We start from the raw sequence: 22,500 nt of genomic DNA, 5'->3' as shown, positions 1-22,500 counted from the left end.
GGCTGCTGACGGTAGGCGGGTCGGTGGGTTGGCTGCTGACGGTCGGTGGGTTGGCTGCTGACGGTAGGCGGGTCGGTGGGTTGGCTGCTGACGGTCGGCGGGTCGGCGGGTCGGTGGGTTGGCTGCTGACGGTAGACGGGTTGGCTGCTGACGGTCGGCGGGTCGGCGGGTCGGTGGGTCGGTGGGTTGGCTGCTGACGGTAGGCGGGTCGGTGGGTTGGCTGCTGACGGTAGGCGGGTTGGCGGGTCGGCGGGTCGGTGGGTTGGCTGCTGACGGTCGGCGGGTAGGCGGGTCGGTGGGTTGGCTGCTGACGGTAGGCGGGTCGGCGGGTCGGTGGGTCGGCGGGTCGGCGGGTCGGTGGGTTGGCTGCTGACGGTCGGCGGGTCGGCGGGTCGGCGGGTCGGTGGGTCGGTGGGTTGGCTGCTGACGGTAGGCGGGTTGGCTGCTGACGGTAGGCGGGTCGGTGGGTTGGCTGCTGACGGTAGGCGGGTCGGTGGGTTGGCTGCTGACGGTAGGCGGGTCGGTGGGTTGGCTGCTGACGGTCGGTGGGTTGGCTGCTGACGGTAGGCGGGTCGGTGGGTTGGCTGCTGACGGTCGGCGGGTCGGCGGGTCGGTGGGTTGGCTGCTGACGGTAGACGGGTTGGCTGCTGACGGTCGGCGGGTCGGCGGGTCGGTGGGTCGGTGGGTTGGCTGCTGACGGTAGGCGGGTCGGTGGGTTGGCTGCTGACGGTAGGCGGGTTGGCGGGTCGGCGGGTCGGTGGGTTGGCTGCTGACGGTCGGCGGGTAGGCGGGTCGGTGGGTTGGCTGCTGACGGTAGGCGGGTCGGCGGGTCGGTGGGTCGGCGGGTCGGCGGGTCGGTGGGTTGGCTGCTGACGGTCGGCGGGTCGGCGGGTCGGCGGGTCGGTGGGTCGGTGGGTTGGCTGCTGACGGTAGGCGGGTTGGCTGCTGACGGTAGGCGGGTCGGTGGGTTGGCTGCTGACGGTAGGCGGGTCGGTGGGTTGGCTGCTGACGGTCGGTGGGTTGGCTGCTGACGGTCGGTGGGTTGGCTGCTGACGGTCGGCGGGTCGGTGGGTCGGTGGGTCGGTGGGTTGGCTGCTGACGGTCGGTGGGTCGGTGGGTCGGTGGGTTGGCTGCTGACGGTCGGTGGGTCGGTGGGTTGGCTGCTGACGGTCGGTGGGTTGGCTGCTGACGGTAGGCGGGTCGGTGGGTTGGCTGCTGACGGTCGGTGGGTTGGCTGCTGACGGTCGGCGGGTCGGTGGGTTGGCTGCTGACGGTCGGTGGGTTGGCTGCTGACGGTAGGCGGGTCGGTGGGTTGGCTGCTGACGGTAGGCGGGTCGGTGGGTTGGCTGCTGACGGTAGGCGGGTCGGTGGGTTGGCTGCTGACGGTAGACGGGTCGGCGGGTCGGGGGGTCGGTGGGTCGGTGGGTCGGCGACTGCTGGTGTCGATGCTGTGAACACAGACAGACGTCCCTGTTTGAGTCAGTGACGATGCGTTCAGGTGCTGATCGGGAATTCGTTCTTCAGACTTCAGTTCTGTAATAACAGAACAAAAAGTGGATGCTGTGATAATGATGAAGGAAAAACGGTGAAAAGTTTGATCAAAATGTTGACGTGCGATATGTGAATAGAAAGTGTGTAAACACATGCACCATGACATCCTCTGTCTGCGCTGCTGTGAATTCTGGGAGTTGTTGTCTTTCATCCACATAACGATCCTCCCGCTGAGTGTCGTCATTTCACTGACTGTTTTTATGAACACTTTTCTATTTCTGATCCTCAGATGTCTCTGATGGAACGTGGGGGCGTCCGGCCAATCACGGGAGTGGCGTGGACCTCTAACACCAGCACCTGCCCTAAAGACTTCACTCTGGTAGGCCGACATCAAAGCTGCATGAAAAAGTCTCTTTGTCACTTTGTTTTAAGTCTGACCGATCAAAAGGAAACCGCTGCAGGTTTTAAACGACGTTGTTGGAAAAGCAAAATAGGAAAGTTTGAGTGTTTGACCTTTAGAGTGTTTTTAAAGTGACGTCAACTCTCTGTTGATTTTTCTTCCAGAAACAGAAAAAGAAAAACTTGTTTAGCCACTGGATTCTTTCAAAGTCTGCCTCGGGGTCTTTCTAAAACCCCTCCCGGGCCCTCCACAGAGGGAGCGCTGTGTTTACTCAAAGAGTTGGAAACTCTGTGCAGAACTTCAGTTTCATGTTAAATGACATTAAATCAGTTCTCCTACACATTTCCACTCAGAAGTGTGCGGAGGCCACAACAGTCAGAGCTGCATATTAACTCTTTGAGTTCCTAGAAGCAGGTTTAGAGGAACCTTTGTAGCTCCTGCTCTCTGATGTGAATGCAGACGGCTCAGAGATTGGATCGTTCCTCTTCAGTCCTCAGAACTGGTCGGTCTGAAATCACCTCATGTTGCTATATTTGGCAAATAAAAACAAGACATGAGGGCGCCCATGTGCAGAGGCCCAGGTTTGAATCCGACCTATCCACTTAGAGGGCTTCTGTAGATGGGGTTCATGAACTAACCACTAGGCCACTGGTGCCCCCCTTATCATGTTATTGATGTGGTAAATCTCATCGTCCCTCTTTTCCTTCTCCCTCTGCAGATCAGCATCACAGAAGACGGAGCAGCAGCGAATTTTACTCGCAGCTTTGGGATGAAGTCTGGTTATTACCTGTGTTACTGCAAGGTAAGAGAAGGCGTCACGTCTGTTTCCTGGGTGTTCCCTCCTGTCTGTCTGTAACACCCTGCATGGCTCACTCTCTCTCCAGGACCTGGCAGGTGGGATGGTGGTGTCAGACATTCAGCTCATTTCAGACAAGGACTCCATCCCCCATGGTTACTGTTACATCGCCGAGCACCTCGAGCCCAGTGAGTACAGCTGACACCCAGCAGCACCATCCAGAGTCCTCCTGGTCTTCTCCCACCTTCCCGTCTCTGTGTGCCACCTCTTGGAGCTGCGGCTGTAAGGAGACGGCCAACATCGGCTTGTTCTCCACGTTCTTGGTTGCCAAAGTGATGGGTATTGACCCATCTATATGATGAGATGCTGGTTGAGAAGAGCGTGGATGAGGTCCACAGTGCTCAGTAAGAAGGATGCTGGGTCTTTTCTCCAAGTGGTCGCAGCTGCTGCAAACGCTCAGTCCTCATCGAGGTCAAGTGAAAATACAGGACATGAGACACTAACTCCTCAGATCCTGTCCCCATCCTAAACCTGTGATCAGCTGCAGACGCAAGAGGGATTAAAGTCTGAAACTTCCTCCCTGTGATGTGTTTACATGTTCCACATGACAATAGTTCCAGTCCTGATGTGTGAAGCTGCGTTTCCTCCTCTGCTGTCAGTTGGTCACTATTTGTTTGTGTGTGTTTTGTGTCCAGAGGCATCAGTGACGAAGAAGAAGCGTGTGTGTGTACGTGTCGTCCCGGTGGGCAGCGTGGACACAGCTGTGCTGGACATCAAGCTGACGGCCAAAAGCAAAATGATGCTGCAGCACTACACATACGTGGGGTCAGTACTGTTCACCCACTGAATCTGATATCTACCACATGTTGTTTACAGACCACCCAAACACACACGTGCTGTTTACAGACCACCCAAACACACGTGTTGTTTACAGACCACCTAAACACACACGTGTTGTTTACAGACCACCTAAACACACACGTGTTGTTTACAGACCACCCAAACACACACGTGTTGTTTACAGACCACCTAAACACACACGTGTTGTTTACAGACCACCCAAACACACACGTGTTGTTTACAGACCACCCAAACACACACGTGTTGTTTACAGACCACCCAAACACACACGTGTTGTTTACAGACCACATAAACACATGTTGTTGTTTACAGACCACATAAACACATGTTGTTGTTTACAGACCACATAAACACATGTTGTTGTTTACAGACCACATAAACACATGTTGTTGTTTACAGACCACATAAACACATGTTGTTGTTTACAGAGCACATAAATACATGTTGTTGTTTACAGACCACATAAACACATGTTGTTGTTTACAGAGCACATAAATACATGTTGTTGTTTACAGACCACATAAACACATGTTGTTGTTTACAGACCACATAAATACATGTTGTTGTTTACAGACCACATAAACACATGTTGTTGTTTACAGACCACCCAAACACACATGTTGTTGTTTACAGACCACATAAATACATGTTGTTGTTTACAGACCACATAAACACATGTTGTTGTTTACAGACCACATAAACACATGTTGTTGTTTACAGAGCACATAAACACATGTTGTTGTTTACAGACCACATAAACACATGTTGTTTACAGATCACATAAACACATGTTGTTGTTTACAGATCACATAAATACATGTTGTTGTTTACAGAGCACATAAACACATGTTGTTGTTTACAGACCACATAAACACATGTTGTTTACAGACCACATAAACACATGTTGTTGTTTACAGACCACATAAACACATGTTGTTTACAGACCACATAAACACATGTTGTTGTTTACAGACCACATAAATACATGTTGTTGTTTACAGACCACATAGACACATGTTGTTGTTTACAGACCACATAAATACATGTTGTTGTTTACAGACCACAAACACATGTTGTTGTTTACAGACCACATAAACACATGTTGTTGTTTACAGATCACATAAACATATGTTGTTGTTTACAGACCACATAAACACATGTTGTTGTTTACAGACCACATAAACACATGTTGTTGTTTACAGACCACATAAACACATGTTGTTGTTTACAGATCACATAAACACATGTTGTTGTTTACAGATCACATAAACACATGTTGTTGTTTACAGACCACATAAACACATGTTGTTGTTTACAGATCACATAAACACATGTTGTTTACAGATCACATAAACACATGTTGTTGTTTACAGATCACATAAATACATGTTGTTTACAGACCACATAAACACACATGTTGTTTACAGACCACCTAAACACACATGTTGTTTACAGACCACATAAACACATGTTGTTGTTTACAGACCACATAAACACATGTTGTTGTTTACAGACCACATAAACACATGTTGTTGTTTACAGACCACATAAACACATGTTGTTGTTTACAGACCACATAAACACATGTTGTTGTTTACAGACCACATAAACACATGTTGTTTACAGACCACATAAACACATGTTGTTGTTTACAGACCACATAAACACATGTTGTTGTTTACAGACCACATAAACACATGTTGTTTACAGATCACATAAACACATGTTGTTGTTTACAGATCACATAAATACATGTTGTTGTTTACAGACCACATAAACACATGTTGTTGTTTACAGAGCACATAAACACATGTTGTTGTTTACAGAGCACATAAACACATGTTGTTGTTTACAGACCACATAAACACATGTTGTTGTTTACAGACCACATAAATACATGTTGTTGTTTACAGAGCACATAAACACATGTTGTTGTTTACAGACCACATAAACACATGTTGTTGTTTACAGACCACATAAACACATGTTGTTTACAGAGCACATAAACACATGTTGTTGTTTACAGAGCACATAAACACATGTTGTTGTTTACAGACCACATAAATACATGTTGTTGTTTACAGAGCACATAAACACATGTTGTTGTTTACAGACCACATAAACACATGTTGTTGTTTACAGACCACATAAACACATGTTGTTGTTTACAGACCACATAAACACATGTTGTTTACAGAGCACATAAACACATGTTGTTGTTTACAGACCACATAAACACATGTTGTTGTTTACAGACCACATAAGTACATGTTGTTGTTTACAGACCACATAAACACATGTTGTTGTTTACAGAGCACATAAACACATGTTGTTGTTTACAGACCACATAAACACATGTTGTTGTTTACAGACCACATAAACACATGTTGTTTACAGAGCACATAAACACATGTTGTTGTTTACAGACCACATAAACACATGTTGTTGTTTACAGACCACATAAACACATGTTGTTGTTTACAGACCACATAAACACATGTTGTTTACAGAGCACATAAACACACATGTTGTTTACAGACCACCCAAACACACGTGTTGTTTACAGACCACCCAAACACACGTGTTGTTTACAGACCACATAAACACATGTTGTTGTTTACAGACCACCCAAACACACATGTTGTTGTTTACAGACCACATAAATACATGTTGTTTACAGACCACATAAATACATGTTGTTGTTTACAGACCACATAAACACATGTTGTTGTTTACAGACCACATAAACACATGTTGTTGTTTACAGATCACATAAACACTTGTTGTTGTTTACAGACCACATAAACACATGTTGTTGTTTACAGAGCACATAAACACTTGTTGTTGTTTACAGATCACATAAACACATGTTGTTGTTTACAGACCACATAAACACATGTTGTTGTTTACAGATCACATAAATACATGTTGTTGTTTACAGACCACATAAATACATGTTGTTGTTTACAGACCACATAAACACATGTTGTTGTTTACAGACCACATAAACACATGTTGTTGTTTACAGACCACATAAACACATGTTGTTGTTTACAGATCATTCATACTCTGCAGGTTGTCATTATAATTAAGCCGATTTGTTAACGTATAAAAACACTTTCTCAACAGAGACGTCCATGGTTATGTGCTCTGGTGCAGAAAGGGTTATTTTTCAAGCCCTCTGCCGCAAGCAAAGCCCCGCAGCGTCAGTCTGGACCTCCGCAGACTCTCCATGGACCAGCCCCCTGCCCCCCTCCCCCTCAGACCCAGGTACAAAACTCACTACCTCTTTCTCACTCTGACTTCTGACCTGGGCGGGGCAGTGTGTGAGTCAGTGAAGATGAGTGGGCGGGGCAGTGTGTGAGTCAGTGAAGATGAGTGGGCGGGGCAGTGTGTGAGTCAGTGAAGATGAGTGGGCGGGGCAGTGTGTGAGTCAGTGAAGATGAGTGGGCGGGGCAGTGTGTGAGTCAGTGAAGATGAGTGGGCGGGGCAGTGTGTGAGTCAGTGAAGATGAGTGGGCGGGGCAGTGTGTGAGTCAGTGAAGAGGAGTGGGCGGGGCAGTGTGTGAGTCAGTGAAGATGAGTGGGCGGGGCAGTGTGTGAGTCAGTGAAGATGAGTGGGCGGGGCAGTGTGTGAGTCAGTGAAGAGGAGTGGGCGGGGCAGTGTGTGAGTCAGTGAAGATGAGTGGGCGGGGCAGTGTGTGAGTCAGTGAAGAGGAGTGGGCGGGGCAGTGTGTGAGTCAGTGAAGAGGAGTGGGCGGGGCAGTGTGTGAGTCAGTGAAGAGGAGTGGGCGGGGCAGTGTGTGAGTCAGTGAAGAGGAGTGGGCGGGGCAGTGTGTGAGTCAGTGAAGATGAGTGGGCGGGGCAGTGTGTGAGTCAGTGAAGATGAGTGGGCGGGGCAGAGCAGGCAGGATGAGTTGTGATTGGTTGATTATCATGTTGCGTCCAAATGTAAATGAGTGACAGTAAAGTTAGTTTCATCTCCTTCGTGATGATTTCTAAAACCAGCCTGATGTTCATTAGACAATGAGGCGCTGCCTGCTGACCTTCAGGTCAGCTCTGAAAGTGCAAGATGTGATTGAATGCGACCGTGGATGCGTGTTTGTCTCCATAGCAACCCTCCTCCTCCGCTACCGCATAACAAGTTGAGTCAGAGACGTCGCAGCCTCCATACCAAAGATACCCCGGACAAACCTGCAGACAGCAGCATCCAGGGAGTCACAGGTATCCATCATATATTAATAATCATTCACTGAAGGAGAGCCAAGCCGCTGACCTTTGACCTTCTGTGCAGCTCTAGACGGAGTTCCATTCAGCCTCCATCCGAAGTTTGACATCCAGACGAACAGCCCTGTACGTTTGATAATGAACCCTTTACTGAGGTCATGATTGATGTGTTAAAAGCCTCTGACGTAAACATGAACATCACGTCTTCTTCTCAGGCTCTTCAGATGAACTCTCAACTGAACAACATTCAGATCAAGTCTCTGCAGGACATCGAAAACGAGGTAGGCTGAGTCGACTCCACGCCAATCCAGCATCCAAACATGTCCCCTGTCCTCCTCCGAAAGGCTTCTTCAGATCCAAACTCCCTGGACGGAGCTCGCTCTGTGGATCAGTATCATGCTCATGATCTAGCATGAGAACATTAGAACTGAGCCTTTCAGAGGAGGAGAGCGGAGAGGTCCAGGTACCTTTGGATCCAGCCTGGAAGACTTAAGAACCTGCAGCCCAGGGGATTGCTAATGTTAATGTGCTGACCCGGTTCTGTTCATGTCCTCAGTATCACTACGCCTTTGCTGTGGAGGAAAACGCTGCCAAAAGGACCAGACCGTCAGTGTCAGCAGGGGAAACCCAGTCAGAGCAGTGACCTTTGAACTCTGACAGAGCTGATCCAGTTACTCCACCTGACATCATGGTGAAGATGAAGGATTAGACTTCATGGTGAATCAGAACGCCAGTTTAAAGGTCACAGAAAGGCACGTCTGTTTCCACTCTGACAATCTGCTTTTATAAACGTCTTCCGCTCCATTCCTTCTGTTGTATCATGAAGTCTTCATGCGGTCCTGCTCTGAAGGACATCTGTGTGTTGGAACACTTCTGTTGATTTCTGTTTCTAATCTGCAGCATCAACCTCGAGCGACTCATTAAAGCTGCTGCTTAGAAAACATCTGGAGCTACCACAGGTGAAGACACAGTCACCTTATTTAACATGTCTGTCGCCCCCTGCTGTTAGGACATGGTGCAACATCATATCTGGCAAACCCAGGGGCTGCTCCTTTAGACTGACTGCTTGTCTGTGTGAAACGTGTCATCACTGAACATGTTTGAACCCACGGAGCTCGACAAACCTTCAGTCACTGAAGCAGCTGTTTTAATGAGTCCTGGTGAACGTGTGTCCTCACGTGTTACACTAACATGTCTAAATGTATGATGGAGGTTTCTTCCTGTATGAAGACAAGCCTTTATTACAGCTTTGTACTTCAACCTATTTATCTCTCTGGGGGTGAGGAGGAGTCTGTCTTCTTGTGTTGCTCATATTTAAACTGAAATGTTGGAAACGGGGAGATGTTATTGTGTTGTTATTTTTTCTGTCAGGCAGAGAAAGGGCCAAATATTTATCTGCATCATGTACACTTTATTCATTTCTTGTTTTTATAACAAACTGTCAATTCATGGAGAAATAAAACTGTACCAAACAGCTGTGCAGGTTTCCAGAGTCCTCCTTAAAACACATCTGTGGGTCAGCTCCACACCTTTCTACCTGCAGAGAGCACAGGCTAACGTTAGCTCCTCCGTCACCTTTGCATTAAACGAGCATCAGCAAGTAATGGTGGGGGGGGGGGGGGGGGGGGGACTGTACAGCACCAGGGACTCACAGGGGCCCGCACGTGACGAGCTCCTCTACTCCTTCTGAACAACCACACCTGGTGCAGACGCCGTGCAGGAACACCAGGTGTGACGGGCTCGGGTCCGACCACACCTGGTTCAGACGCCGTGCAGGAACACCAGGTGAGACGGGCTCGGGTCCGACCACACCTGGTTCAGACGCCGTGCAGGAACACCAGGTGAGACGGGCTCGGGTCCGACCACACCTGGTTCAGACGCCGTGCAGGAACACAAGGTGAGACGGGCTCGGGTCGGTGAATGGAAGTTTTTTTGAATGGGTGTGTACGTGACTTCCTGTGCTTCACAACCAGCCTCTAGTGGACAATTGAAGAACTGCAGGATTTTACACTTCAGCATCGAGTGTCTTGCTCTTCTCGGTTTGAGTCCTGCAGCATGCAGCAGAGATAATCTACGATTACAGGTGGAAGCACAGTGACCCCTTCAGCTCCACCTGTTGATTATGTCACATCCTTCTTGTTGTTGAATCACAGGTTATATTCTGGAGCTTTTGGAAAATGTTATGCGTTGTACAAAGGTCTCATATAAAATGTATGTGAAGTGTCTTAGAATCATTTCGTTCCCTTTATTCTGTTTCTCTCTGTACATGTGGACTGGACTCCTTCTCCTTCTCAGCCTGGGGAGATGGTAAATAGTCATGTAGTCTCTTCTCTCACACTAGCCTCTTTCTCTCCTCACCGTGTGAGAGAGGGGTCTTCCAACGCTGATTCTGCCTTCCAATAAATGTTCATTGAGACCAGATTGATCTCGGGGTTCTTTTCTGAATAGATCTTCTCACTCTTTATTTTCAGTCTTTGGTAATAGAAAAAAATTCCACAACACTTTGCTGCCACCTTCTGTCTGTCTGTCTGTCTGTCTGTCTGTCTGTCTGTCTGTCTGTCTGTCTGTCTGTCTGTCTGTCTGTCTGTCTTTCCTTTTTATGTTGTTAATGAAGCTGCTGGGTGAAGACAAAGTTCAATGAAGACACAAACACTGTTCAGTCTTGTGGATTTACGTCAGGACTGAAGCATCACTCCTTATGAATGTAGGCGACCAGATGTGTAGGAGACACAAAATGTCTTAAAGTTCTGCTTGTCACCATATGGTCATCCATGACCTCGCTCCTCTGTACCTCTCTGAACTCCTGCACACCTACCTGCACCTGCGTCAGGTCATCCTCTTCCATTTAACCCCGATCCACTCGCCTGACCTCCATGGAGAGCTTTCTAGTTGTTCTGAGTTTGGACAGTTTGTGGAGTAAAGGCTCATGGGAGTGTTAATGTCTAGTTAGTAAAAGTGTGTTGAATTAAGTTATAGTCACTGTTCAGTCATGTGGTTATTAATAATGTTTAACTGTGCATGTTTACTGCCATTTCCATTATGATACAGGTTATGTTGTGTCACCTTCAGTGTTGGAACAGTTTCAGGTTTGCATCTCTGGCTGGTGTTACTCCTGTGTTAAATAAAGCAGCAGCTGCTGTGTGTAAATCTCTGAGCTCCCAAAACGTCCAAGTTCAATGGAACAACACTGCGAGAGTCACTCCTCTCCCAGGTCCAGTTAGCGGCATGGCTGCCACCCTCCTGGCCCTGGCATTGGAGGGAAGAGCGCTGCAGCTACTTGACCTAGCCTCAGCAGAGCAGGCCTTTGACTGATCAGGGCCAGGAGCAGTTAGCCAGACGTCAACACAGTGACCAAGTGTCCCTAATACTGTGATCACATTGAACAGCTGTTCAGGAGTTAAGCCACTTTACCCCTTTTGGCAGGAGATCCATAGTGGATCTAGTGGATTTAGTCTTTGTTTGTTTGTTGTTACTTATAGTGTACTTACAGTGTAGCCTTGTTACTGGCTGTTTTTTTTTTTACTATTTTGATGTTCATTTTTACTTGGTTATATTTTGACTTTGTTTTGTTCTGCTTTTTCTTCTGTTGGCTATTCTGCTTTGCCGCTGTACCATTTCAAATTTCTCCGTTGTGAGATGGATAAAGGATTATCTTAGCTGGTTCGGTCATTACTCGTTGATTACTCATTGTTCAGTCGTTACTCATTGTTTGGTTGTTACTCATTGTTTGGTTGTTACTCGTTAGTTAATTGTTATTGCTGTTCGGTCATTACTCATTCAGTAGTTACTCGTTCGGTCATTACTTGTTGTTTGGTCGTTACTCGTTGTTTGGTTGTTACTCGTTGCTACTCGTTGTTTGGTTGTTACTCGTTGTTTGGTTGTTACTTGTTGTTTGGTTGTTACTCGTTGTTTGGTTGTTACTTGTTGTTTGGTTGTTACTTGTTGTTTGGTTGTTATTCGTTGTTTGGTTGTTACTTGTTGTTTGGTTGTTACTTGTTGTTTGGTTGTTATTCGTTGTTTGGTTGTTACTCGTTGTTTGGTTGTTACTTGTTGTTTGGTTGTTACTCGTTGTTTGGTTGTTACTTGTTGTTTGGTCGTTACTTGTTGTTTGCTCATTACTTGTTTGCTCGTTAATTGTTTTCTCGTTGCTCGTTTGGTCGTTATTCATTTGGTTGTTACTTGTTGTTTGGTTATTACTTGTTGTTTGGTTGTTACTCATTTGGTTGTTACTTGTTGTTTGGTTGTTACTTGTTGTTTGGTGGTTACTCGTTTGGTTGTTACTTGTTGTTTGGTTGTTACTTGTTGTTTGGTTGTTGTTTGTTGTTTGGTTGTTACTTGTTGTTTGGTTGTTACTCGTTGTTTGGTTGTTACTTGTTGTTTGGTTGTTACTCGTTGTTTGGTTGTTACTTGTTGTTTGGTTGTTACTTGTTGTTTGGTTGTTATTCGTTGTTTGGTTGTTACTTGTTGTTTGGTTGTTACTCGTTGTTTGGTTGTTACTCGTTGTTTGGTTGTTTGGTTGTTACTCGTTGTTTGGTTGTTACTTGTTGTTTGGTCGTTACTTGTTGTTTGCTCATTACTTGTTTGCTCGTTAATTGTTTTCTCGTTGCTCGTTTGGTCGTTATTCATTTGGTTGTTACTTGTTGTTTGGTTATTACTTGTTTGCTCGCTACTTGTTGTTTGGTGGTTACTCATTTGGTTGTTACTTGTTGTTTGGTTGTTACTTGTTGTTTGGTGGTTACTCGTTTGGTTGTTACTTGTTGTTTGGTTGTTACTTGTTGTTTGGTTGTTGTTTGTTGTTTGGTTGTTACTTGTTGTTTGGTTGTTACTCGTTGTTTGGTTGTTACTTGTTGTTTGGTTGTTACTCGTTGTTTGGTTGTTACTTGTTGTTTGGTTGTTACTTGTTGTTTGGTTGTTATTCGTTGTTTGGTTGTTACTTGTTGTTTGGTTGTTACTCGTTGTTTGGTTGTTACTCGTTGTTTGGTTGTTTGGTTGTTACTCGTTGTTTGGTTGTTACTTGTTGTTTGGTCGTTACTTGTTGTTTGCTCATTACTTGTTTGCTCGTTAATTGTTTTCTCGTTGCTCGTTTGGTCGTTATTCATTTGGTTGTTACTTGTTGTTTGGTTATTACTTGTTTGCTCGCTACTTGTTGTTTGGTGGTTACTCATTTGGTTGTTACTTGTTGTTTGGTTGTTACTTGTTGTTTGGTGGTTACTCGTTTGGTTGTTACTTGTTGTTTGGTTGTTACTTGTTGTTTGGTTGTTGTTTGTTGTTTGGTTGTTACTTGTTGTTTGGTTGTTACTCGTTGTTTGGTTGTTACTTGTTGTTTGGTTGTTACTCGTTGTTTGGTTGTTACTCGTTGTTTGGTTGTTACTTGTTGTTTGGTTGTTACTTGTTGTTTGGTTGTTACTCGTTGTTTGGTTGTTACTCGTTGTTTGGTTGTTACTCGTTGTTTGGTTGTTACTTGTTGTTTGGTTGTTGTTTGTTGTTTGGTTGTTACTTGTTGTTTGGTTGTTACTTGTTGTTTGGTTGTTACTCGTTGTTTGGTTGTTACTCGTTGTTTGGTTGTTACTTGTTGTTTGGTTGTTACTCGTTGTTTGGTTGTTACTCGTTGTTTGGTTGTTGTTTGTTGTTTGGTTGTTACTTGTTGTTTGGTTGTTACTTGTTGTTTGGTTGTTACTCGTTGTTTGGTTGTTACTTGTTGTTTGGTTGTTACTTGTTGTTTGGTTGTTACTCGTTGTTTGGTCGTTACTTGTTTGGTTGTTACTTGTTGTTTGGTTGTTACTTGTTGTTTGGTTGTTACTCGTTGTTTGGTTGTTACTCGTTGTTTGGTCGTTACTTGTTGTTTGATTGTTACTCGTTGTTTGGTTGTTACTCGTTGTTTGGTTGTTACTTGTTGTTTGATTGTTACTTGTTGTTTGGTCGTTACTTGTTGTTTGGTCGTTACTCGTTGTTTGGTTGTTACTCGTTGTTTGGTTGTTACTTGTTGTTTGATTGTTACTTGTTGTTTGGTCGTTACTTGTTGTTTGATTGTTACTCGTTGTTTGGTTGTTACTTGTTGTTTGGTCGTTACTCGTTGTTTGGTTGTTACTCGTTGTTTGGTTGTTACTTGTTGTTTGATTGTTACTTGTTGTTTGGTCGTTACTTGTTGTTTGGTCGTTACTCGTTGTTTGGTTGTTACTCGTTGTTTGATTGTTACTTGTTGTTTGGTTGTTACTCGTTGTTTGGTTGTTACTTGTTGTTTGGTTGTTACTTGTTGTTTGGTTGTTACTTGTTGTTTGATTGTTACTTGTTGTTTGATTGTTACTTGTTGTTTGCTCATTACTTGTTTGCTCGTTAATTGTTTGCTCGTTATTTGTTTGCTCATTACGCATTGTTTTCTCGTTACTCGTTTGGTCGTTATTCATTTGGTTATTACTTGTTTGCTCGCTACTTGTTGTTTGGTTGTTACTTGTTGTTTGGTCGTTACTTGTTGATTGATTGATTGATTGATTGATTGATTGATTGATTGATTGATTGATTGATTGATTGATTGATTGATTGATTGATTGATCGATCCCGAGAGAAATTCAGGGCATCCAGTAGCAGTATACAGACAGGCAGGACACAAGACATTGGTTACAATACAAGACATCGGTTACAATACACACCCGCTGTCCCCCTCCCCTCTCTATACAATAATCCCCCAAACAAGAAGAAAGAAACTGGTTACACGTGTATGTACAGAGGTCTTTGAGCTTATGCCCGAGGTGTGAGTACAGTCGTTAAACAGTCGTTAAACAGTCAATGCAGTGATTAGCATTGAGTGTCCTAAAACAATGAGGTGAAACCAGGGGTGGTTAGGGTGATTGCCATTTAAGTACCCAACTATTGAGGAGCAGATTAGCATTAAGTGTTGAAGACAATAGAGTGAAACTTGACCTAGTTAGGGTGATCATGTCAACCCTTACAGATGTAGCATAACAATACAGTAGGATGAAACCAGACATGATTAGAGTGATTATCATTAAAGTGACCTGTGCTCAGTAAGGTGACTATCAATATGCATTAAAGTGTCCAACTGGGGGCTGACTCTGAGGTCAGCAGTGCAGATGAGCAGTGAGAAAAAAAGTGAAAAAAAGAGTCCAGGGTTCACCGTGCGCTTCTTCCCTGCCGTGACAGTGAAGTGTTGTACAGTCTTATGGCCTATAGGGGGACAAAAGAGTTCTTGAGTCTGTCTGTGGAGCACGACTGTGACAGCAGTCTGTCACTGAACATGCTCCTCTGACCGGTGAAGGTGCTGTGCAGAGGGTGGTGTGTGTTGTCCATGATGGAGAGCATTTTGTCCAGAGACCTCCTCTCTACCACTGTCACCAGTGAGTCCAGCTCTGTACCCACCACAGAGCCGGCCCTCCTCACCAGTCTGTCCAGGCGTGCTGCATCCCTCTTCTTGCAGCTTCCTCCCCAGCACACCACGGCGTAGAAGAGGACGCTGGACACCACAGACTGGTAGAACATCTGCAGCAGCTTTTTGCGGATGTTGAAGGACCCCAGCCTTCTCAGGAAGTACAGACGACTCTGTCCCTTCCTGCAGGTAGTGTCCATGTTAGGCGACCAGTCCAGCTTGTCATCCAGTTGCAGCCCCAGATACCCGTAGGTCCTGACCACCTCCACGTCGACCCCCCCGATGGAAACAGGTTCTAGATGTGGTTTGTTCCTTCGGAAGTCCACCACCATCTCCTTGGTCTTGGAGGTGTTTAGCTGCAGATGGTTGTCACTGCACCACGTCACAAAGTCCTCTATCAGGCTCCTGTGCTCCTCCTCCTGTCCATCCCTGACACAAGCAACTATCGCAGTGTCGTCCGAGTATTTCTGCATGTGGCAGAGCTCAGAGTTATACTGGAAGTCAGAGGTGTACAGGGTGAACAGGACAGGGGAGAGCACAGTCCCCTGTGGTGCACCGGTGCTGCTGACCACCGTGTCTGATGTGCAGTCCTTCAGTCTGACGTACTGTGGTCTCTCTGTGAGGTAGTCCGTGATCCACCTCACCAGGTACGAGTCCACCCTCATCTCGGTCAGCTTGTCTCTCAGTAGGAGGGGATGGATGGTGTCGAAAGCGCTTGAGAAATCAAAAAACATGATTCTCATCACGCTGCTCCCTTTGTCCAGATGAGAGTAAGCCCTGTGTAGAAGATAGAGGATGGCATCGTCCACGCCCACCTTTGCCTGGTATGCAAACTGCAGGGGATCCTGTGCGTGTTGGACCTGAGGTCTGAGGTGTTGGAGCAGCAGCCGTTCGAAGGTCTTCATAACGTGGGATGTCAGAGCGATTGGTCTGAAGTCTCCTGGCTCACTGGGTTTTTTTTTCTTGGGGACCGGGGTGAGGCACGAGGTCTTCCAGAGTACAGGAACCTTCCCAAGCCGCAGGCTCATGTTGAAGATGTGCTGAAGTGGCTCCCCCAGCTCAGCAGAGCAGGCCTTTAGCATCCTGGGACACACCTTGTCCGGGCCGGCTGCCTTCCTGGGGCGGAGTCTCTTCAGCTCCTTTCTAACCTGGTCTCTGGTGATGGTGGGGGGGAGGGGGGATGGTGGATGGATTGTCACTGGAGGTTGTGTCTGTCCTGGTGGAGGTGTTGGGGGGAGTGAGGGGGGGGGGGGGGTGTGTAGAGGGGTGCTGGGGTGCAGGCACTGGCTGCAGTGACGGGGATGTCATACCTGTTAAAAAACAGGTTGAGCTGGTTTGCTCTCTCAGGGTCCCCGTCTTCTGCGTTGTTGTTTTTCTTCTTGCAGCCTGTGATGGTTTTCATGCCCTCCCAGACCTCCCTCATGTTGTTCTGCTGCAGCTTCTGTTCTACCTTCCTTCTGTACTCCTCCTTTGCCTCTCGGAGTCTGACCTTGAGTTCCCCCTGCACACGCTTCAGCTCTGCCTGGTCTCTCTCCTTGAATGCCCTTTTCTTCCTGTTAAGGATCTCCTTGACATCGCTGGTGATCCAGGGCTTGTTGTTCGGGAAGCAGCGCACAGTTTTAGTGGGAACCACAACGTCCATACAGAAGTTCATGTAGTCAGTTGTGCAGTGTGTGACCCCCTCAATGTCATCACCATGGGTCTCTTGCAGGGCACTCCAGTCAGTGGTCTCAAAACAGTCTCTGAGCGCCTCCACTGCCTCAGGAGACCACTTTCTGAAGGTGCGTGTAGTTACCGGTTGTCTCTGGATCTTAGTCTTGTACTGTGGCTTGAGTAGGACCAGGTTGTGGTTGGACTTACCCAGAGGTGGTAGGGGGGTGGCAGTGTAGGCGTCCTTCACGTTTGCATACAGGAGGTCTATTGTCCTGTTCTCTCTGGGCATGTAGTAAGGACGGAGACCCACCGCCAGCAGCTCGATGTCTTTGCTGCACGTTGCCTCCTTCACAGTAACATGTCCATGGTGGCACCATCTGTTGTTAATAAACAGCGCGAGTCCTCCTCCTTTCCGTTTGCCGCTGCGTTTCATGTCTCTGTCCGCTCTCACTGTAGTAAAGCCTGGTAGATCCACATTAGCGTCCGGGGTGTTTTGAGTCAGCCAGGTTTCTGTGAGGCACATTAAACTGCACTCTCTAAATGTCCGGTTGTTCCTCACGAGAGCAGCCAGCTCATCTGTCTTGTTGGTTAGACAGTTTACGTTCCCCATAACTATCACCGGAACTGAGGGCTTGTACTTCCATCGCTTAGCCGCTAGCTTAGCCCTTAGCAGAGCCCCGGCTCGACAGCCTCTATACCGCCGCCTCAGCTCATCGGGTATCGGATGAACGACGCCGGCTTGTCCCGCTGACCTGAGTGAGAGCAGCTTCTCCCTTAAATAAGAAAGTTTTCCGCTGCTATTTCCACGAAGGCACGAAAGAGTATCCATAGGATACATAAAGTTATACACTGAAGGTGTACTATAAAAACTATAAAACTATAAAACTATAAAAGTAGAAGTTGGCACGGAGCCAAGACAAACACATAACATATCACGACGAGTACGACAGGGACGGAGCTACTGGATTATGCAGCCACTCACGTCGGCGCACAGGTGAGAATTGGTCGTTACTTGTTGTTTGGTCGTTACTCGTTGTTTGGTCGTTACTCGTTGTTTGGTCGTTACTCGTTGTTTGGTCGTTACTCGTTGTTTGGTTGTTACTTGTTGTTTGGTTGTTACTTGTTGTTTGGTTGTTACTTGTTGTTTGGTTGTTACTTGTTATTTGGTTGTTACTCGTTGTTTGGTTGTTACTTGTTGTTTGGTTGTTACTTGTTATTTGGTTGTTAGTCGTTGTTTGGTTGTTACTTGTTGTTTGGTTGTTACTCGTTGTTTGGTCGTTACTTGTTTGGTTGTTACTCGTTGTTTGGTTGTTACTCGTTGTTTGGTTGTTACTCGTTGTTTGGTTGTTACTCGTTGTTTGGTTGTTACTCGTTGTTTGGTTGTTACTTGTTGTTTGGTTGTTACTTGTTGTTTGGTTGTTACTCGTTGTTTGGTTGTTACTCGTTGTTTGGTTGTTACTCGTTGTTACTTGTTGTTTGGTTGTTACTTGTTGTTTGGTTGTTACTTGTTGTTTGGTTGTTACTCGTTGTTTGGTTGTTACTCGTTGTTTGGTCGTTACTTGTTTGGTTGTTACTCGTTGTTTGGTTGTTACTCGTTGTTTGGTTGTTACTCGTTGTTTGGTTGTTACTTGTTGTTTGGTTGTTACTCGTTGTTTGGTTGTTACTTGTTGTTTGGTTGTTACTCGTTTGGTTGTTACTCGTTGTTTGGTCGTTACTTGTTGTTTGGTCGTTACTTGTTGTTTGGTTGTTACTTGTTGTTTGGTTGTTACTTGTTGTTTGGTTGTTACTCGTTGTTTGGTTGTTACTTGTTGTTTGGTTGTTACTTGTTGTTTGGTTGTTACTTGTTGTTTGATTGTTACTCGTTGTTTGGTCGTTACTTGTTGTTTGGTTGTTACTTGTTGTTTGGTTGTTACTCGTTTGGTCGTTACTTGTTGTTTGGTTGTTACTTGTTGTTTGGTTGTTACTCGTTTGGTCGTTACTTGTTGTTTGATTGTTACTTGTTGTTTGGTTGTTACTTGTTGTTTGATTGTTACTTGTTGTTTGGTTGTTACTCGTTGTTTGGTTGTTACTTGTTTGGTTGTTACTTGTTGTTTGGTTGTTACTCGTTGTTTGATTGTTACTTATTGTTTGGTTGTTACTTGTTGTTTGGTTGTTACTCGTTGTTTGGTTGTTACTCGTTGTTTGGTTGTTACTCGTTGTTTGGTCGTTACTTGTTTGGTCGTTACTTGTTGTTTGATTGTTACTCGTTGTTTGATTGTTACTTGTTGTTTGGTTGTTACTTGTTTGGTTGTTACTTGTTGTTCGATTGTTACTTGTTGTTTGGTTGTTACTTGTTGTTTGATTGTTACTTGTTGTTTGGTTGTTACTTGTTGTTCGATTGTTACTTGTTGTTTGGTTGTTACTTGTTGTTTGATTGTTACTTGTTGTTTGGTTGTTACTCGTTGTTTGGTTGTTACTTGTTTGGTTGTTACTCGTTGTTTGATTGTTACTTGTTGTTTGGTTGTTACTCGTTGTTTGGTTGTTACTTGTTTGGTTGTTACTTGTTGTTTGGTTGTTACTCGTTGTTTGATTGTTACTTATTGTTTGGTTGTTACTTGTTGTTTGGTTGTTACTCGTTGTTTGGTTGTTACTCGTTGTTTGGTTGTTACTCGTTGTTTGGTCGTTACTTGTTTGGTCGTTACTTGTTGTTTGATTGTTACTCGTTGTTTGATTGTTACTTGTTGTTTGGTTGTTACTTGTTTGGTTGTTACTTGTTGTTCGATTGTTACTTGTTGTTTGGTTGTTACTTGTTGTTTGATTGTTACTTGTTGTTTGGTTGTTACTTGTTGTTCGATTGTTACTTGTTGTTTGGTTGTTACTTGTTGTTTGATTGTTACTTGTTGTTTGGTTGTTACTTGTTGTTCGATTGTTACTTGTTGTTTGGTTGTTACTTGTTGTTTGATTGTTACTCGTTGTTTGATTGTTACTTGTTGTTTGGTTGTTACTTGTTTGGTTGTTACTTGTTGTTCGATTGTTACTTGTTGTTTGGTTGTTACTTGTTGTTCGATTGTTACTTGTTGTTTGGTTGTTACTTGTTGTTTGGTTGTTACTCGTTGTTTGGTTGTTACTTGTTGTTCGATTGTTACTTGTTGTTTGGTTGTTACTTGTTGTTTGATTGTTACTTGTTGTTTGGTTGTTACTTGTTGTTCGATTGTTACTCGTTGTTTGATTGTTACTCGTTGTTTGGTTGTTACTTGTTGTTTGGTTGTTACTTGTTGTTCGATTGTTACTTGTTGTTTGGTTGTTACTTGTTGTTTGGTTGTTACTCGTTGTTTGGTTGTTACTTGTTGTTTGATTGTTACTTGTTTGGTTGTTACTTGTTGTTTGATTGTTACTTGTTGTTTGGTTGTTACTTGTTGTTTGATTGTTACTTGTTGTTTGGTTGTTACTTGTTGTTTGGTTGTTACTTGTTGTTTGATTGTTACTTGTTGTTTGGTTGTTACTTGTTGTTCGATTGTTACTTGTTGTTTGGTTGTTACTTGTTGTTCGATTGTTACTTGTTGTTTGGTTGTTACTTGTTGTTTGGTTGTTACTCGTTGTTTGGTTGTTACTTGTTGTTTGATTGTTACTTGTTTGGTTGTTACTTGTTGTTTGATTGTTACTTGTTGTTTGGTTGTTACTTGTTGTTTGGTTGTTACTTGTTGTTTGATCGTTACTTGTTGTTTGGTTGTTACTCGTTGTTTGGTTGTTACTTGTTGTTTGATCGTTACTTGTTGTTTGGTTGTTACTTGTTGTTTGGTTGTTACTCGTTGTTTGATTGTTACTCGTTGTTTGGTTGTTACTTGTTTTGTCATATTTTATGGTTATGTTCATTAAAGAGCATGCTCACTACTTTAATGATTAAATTGGTGTTTGTATACAACAATAATGAAACACGTTTGTTTTACTCTGAGAAATTGTCTGTGTGTGTGTGTGTGTGTGTGTGTGTGTGTGTGTGTGTGTGTGTGTGTCTACACACAGCAGGTCTGTTTGTTCTGCTCTCCGGAAACAGAGCTCTGATTTCAACCAGCTGTTTCCCGCCTCACACAGATCAGCTGCACACACACACACACACACACACACACACAGAGTAGGCGGGAGCTGCCGACATACACATACGTAGTAGGCGGAGGCAAGAAGCCACACACACATTGGAGGGAACCCCATCAGCTGTGTGCAGCAACACAGCTTGAAGTAACTTTTATTTTTCTGTCGTTTCTTCATATTTCCTGCAGCAGTTTGTGTAGATGTGCATCTGAACGGACTGATTAGCTGTGTGTGAGAGAGATCAGTGGACTGAACACACGGACTACACCAGGAAAGCATGGAATACTTCATGATGCCGACAGATAAGATCCCGTCCTTACAGCAGTTCAAGAAGACGGAGAAGGATGTGATCGGAGGGCTCTGCAGGTGTGTGTTTACATGTTTGCTCTGTGTGTGTGTGTGTGTGTGTGTGTGTAAGATGTAGGCTGGCTTCAGTTAGCATGCTAGCGGCTGCTTCGCTGGATGTGTTTGCAGCAGGTGTGTTTGGAGAAAGCTGCAGAGGAAGAAAAACCCAGAAATAAACCACCTTTACTTGAAACATGTCCAGGCCGGCTCAGAGTTCACGGCACACTCCGCATGTTTACGGTCATCAGGATCAGACGTATGTAAATTAGAGACATGAAATCGATCCAGTAGAACATGAACCACGTGGTGGTGAACGTGCTGCCTGCTGCACATCAAACGTCGTGTTAAAAACGACACTTTATCACGACCGCCCCCCCACTGTGACCTTCAGGTGAACTTTAATCAGGTTCAATGGAGGCTTTTTAACACGGGGGCGTTTTGTGGGGGTTCGGCTTCTTTGATGTGTGCGAAGGTAAAGAGCAGCCATGACTGTCGCGTGCTCATATTAGCTTAGCATGGCTAACGACGGAGCGCGTGCTCGTGTTCTCTCACCGAAATGGTCTTTATTGGTTATTTATTGGTTAGTTTGGACTCATTGAGCGGAAACACGTCGTCTGACAGTGTAACGGGGGACAGAGGTCCGCCTCCGTGAGCAGCAGAGCCGAGACTAACGCTAGCTCGGTGCTAACGGGAGCACGCATTGTTCTCCATGATGCCAGAGGGGGCCTGCAGCTGCTGCAGGAAGAGGAGGAGTGTCGCTGCACTGGTGACGTCACTCCGCCTCACGCGCCCTCCACTGGCTATGATGGAGGTCTGCAGGTGATGACACCTGGGGCTTCAAATCTTCTGATTGTATCAGTGAACTAAAGAGATGACTACGGGAGCGGATCAGGGTCAAACACACGCTGATGCAGCTGTAACCAATCAGAGCACGGCTGATTGATGGAGTCTCCTCCGACAGTCTCGTGCTCGTCCCAAGGCGTCACGCTTTTTCTCCCCTTGAGTAACTATGATGTCAGAGGTTTCACAACCACCACATGCAGACCGTGTCGGGACTGTCGAGGGGCGCCGAGGTCAGCCGAACCCAGCCGAACTCAGCCGAACCCAACGCCCTTCAGACGGCGTGAGGGAGGAAGAGCTCCTCATAAAGACCCAGGCTGCAGGCACACTTTACTGCTGTGTGTGTGTGTGTGTGTGTGTGTGTGTCTGTCTGTGTGTGTGTGTGTGTGTGTTAGGTAAAGTGTGTGTGTCTGTGTGTGTAGGTGTGTGTCTCTGTGTGTGT

General features: G+C 45.4%; 1 protein-coding gene across 1 annotated transcript in view; it reads left to right on the top strand.

Annotated features, from left to right (window-relative positions):
- mvb12a (multivesicular body subunit 12A) overlaps positions 1-9,252 on the top strand; it is an 11,744-nt gene extending 2,492 nt beyond the window's left edge. Inside the window, exons 2-10 of the mRNA XM_079372933.1 lie at positions 1,781-1,870; positions 2,610-2,693; positions 2,776-2,875; positions 3,383-3,512; positions 6,678-6,818; positions 7,662-7,771; positions 7,842-7,900; positions 7,990-8,055; positions 8,331-9,252. Coding sequence (XP_079229059.1) covers positions 1,781-1,870; positions 2,610-2,693; positions 2,776-2,875; positions 3,383-3,512; positions 6,678-6,818; positions 7,662-7,771; positions 7,842-7,900; positions 7,990-8,055; positions 8,331-8,417 — 867 coding nt within the window. The 3' untranslated portion in view covers positions 8,418-9,252. The remainder of the gene's footprint in view (positions 1-1,780; positions 1,871-2,609; positions 2,694-2,775; positions 2,876-3,382; positions 3,513-6,677; positions 6,819-7,661; positions 7,772-7,841; positions 7,901-7,989; positions 8,056-8,330) is intronic.
- The last annotated feature ends 13,248 nt before the right edge of the window (positions 9,253-22,500 follow it).

This window comes from Symphodus melops (genome assembly GCF_947650265.1).
Source record: "Symphodus melops genome assembly, contig: scaffold_183, whole genome shotgun sequence".
NCBI lineage: Eukaryota > Metazoa > Chordata > Actinopteri > Labriformes > Labridae > Symphodus > Symphodus melops.
The sequence above is the reverse complement of the archived record's forward strand: the minus strand, read 5'-3'. Positions and strand labels throughout refer to the sequence as shown.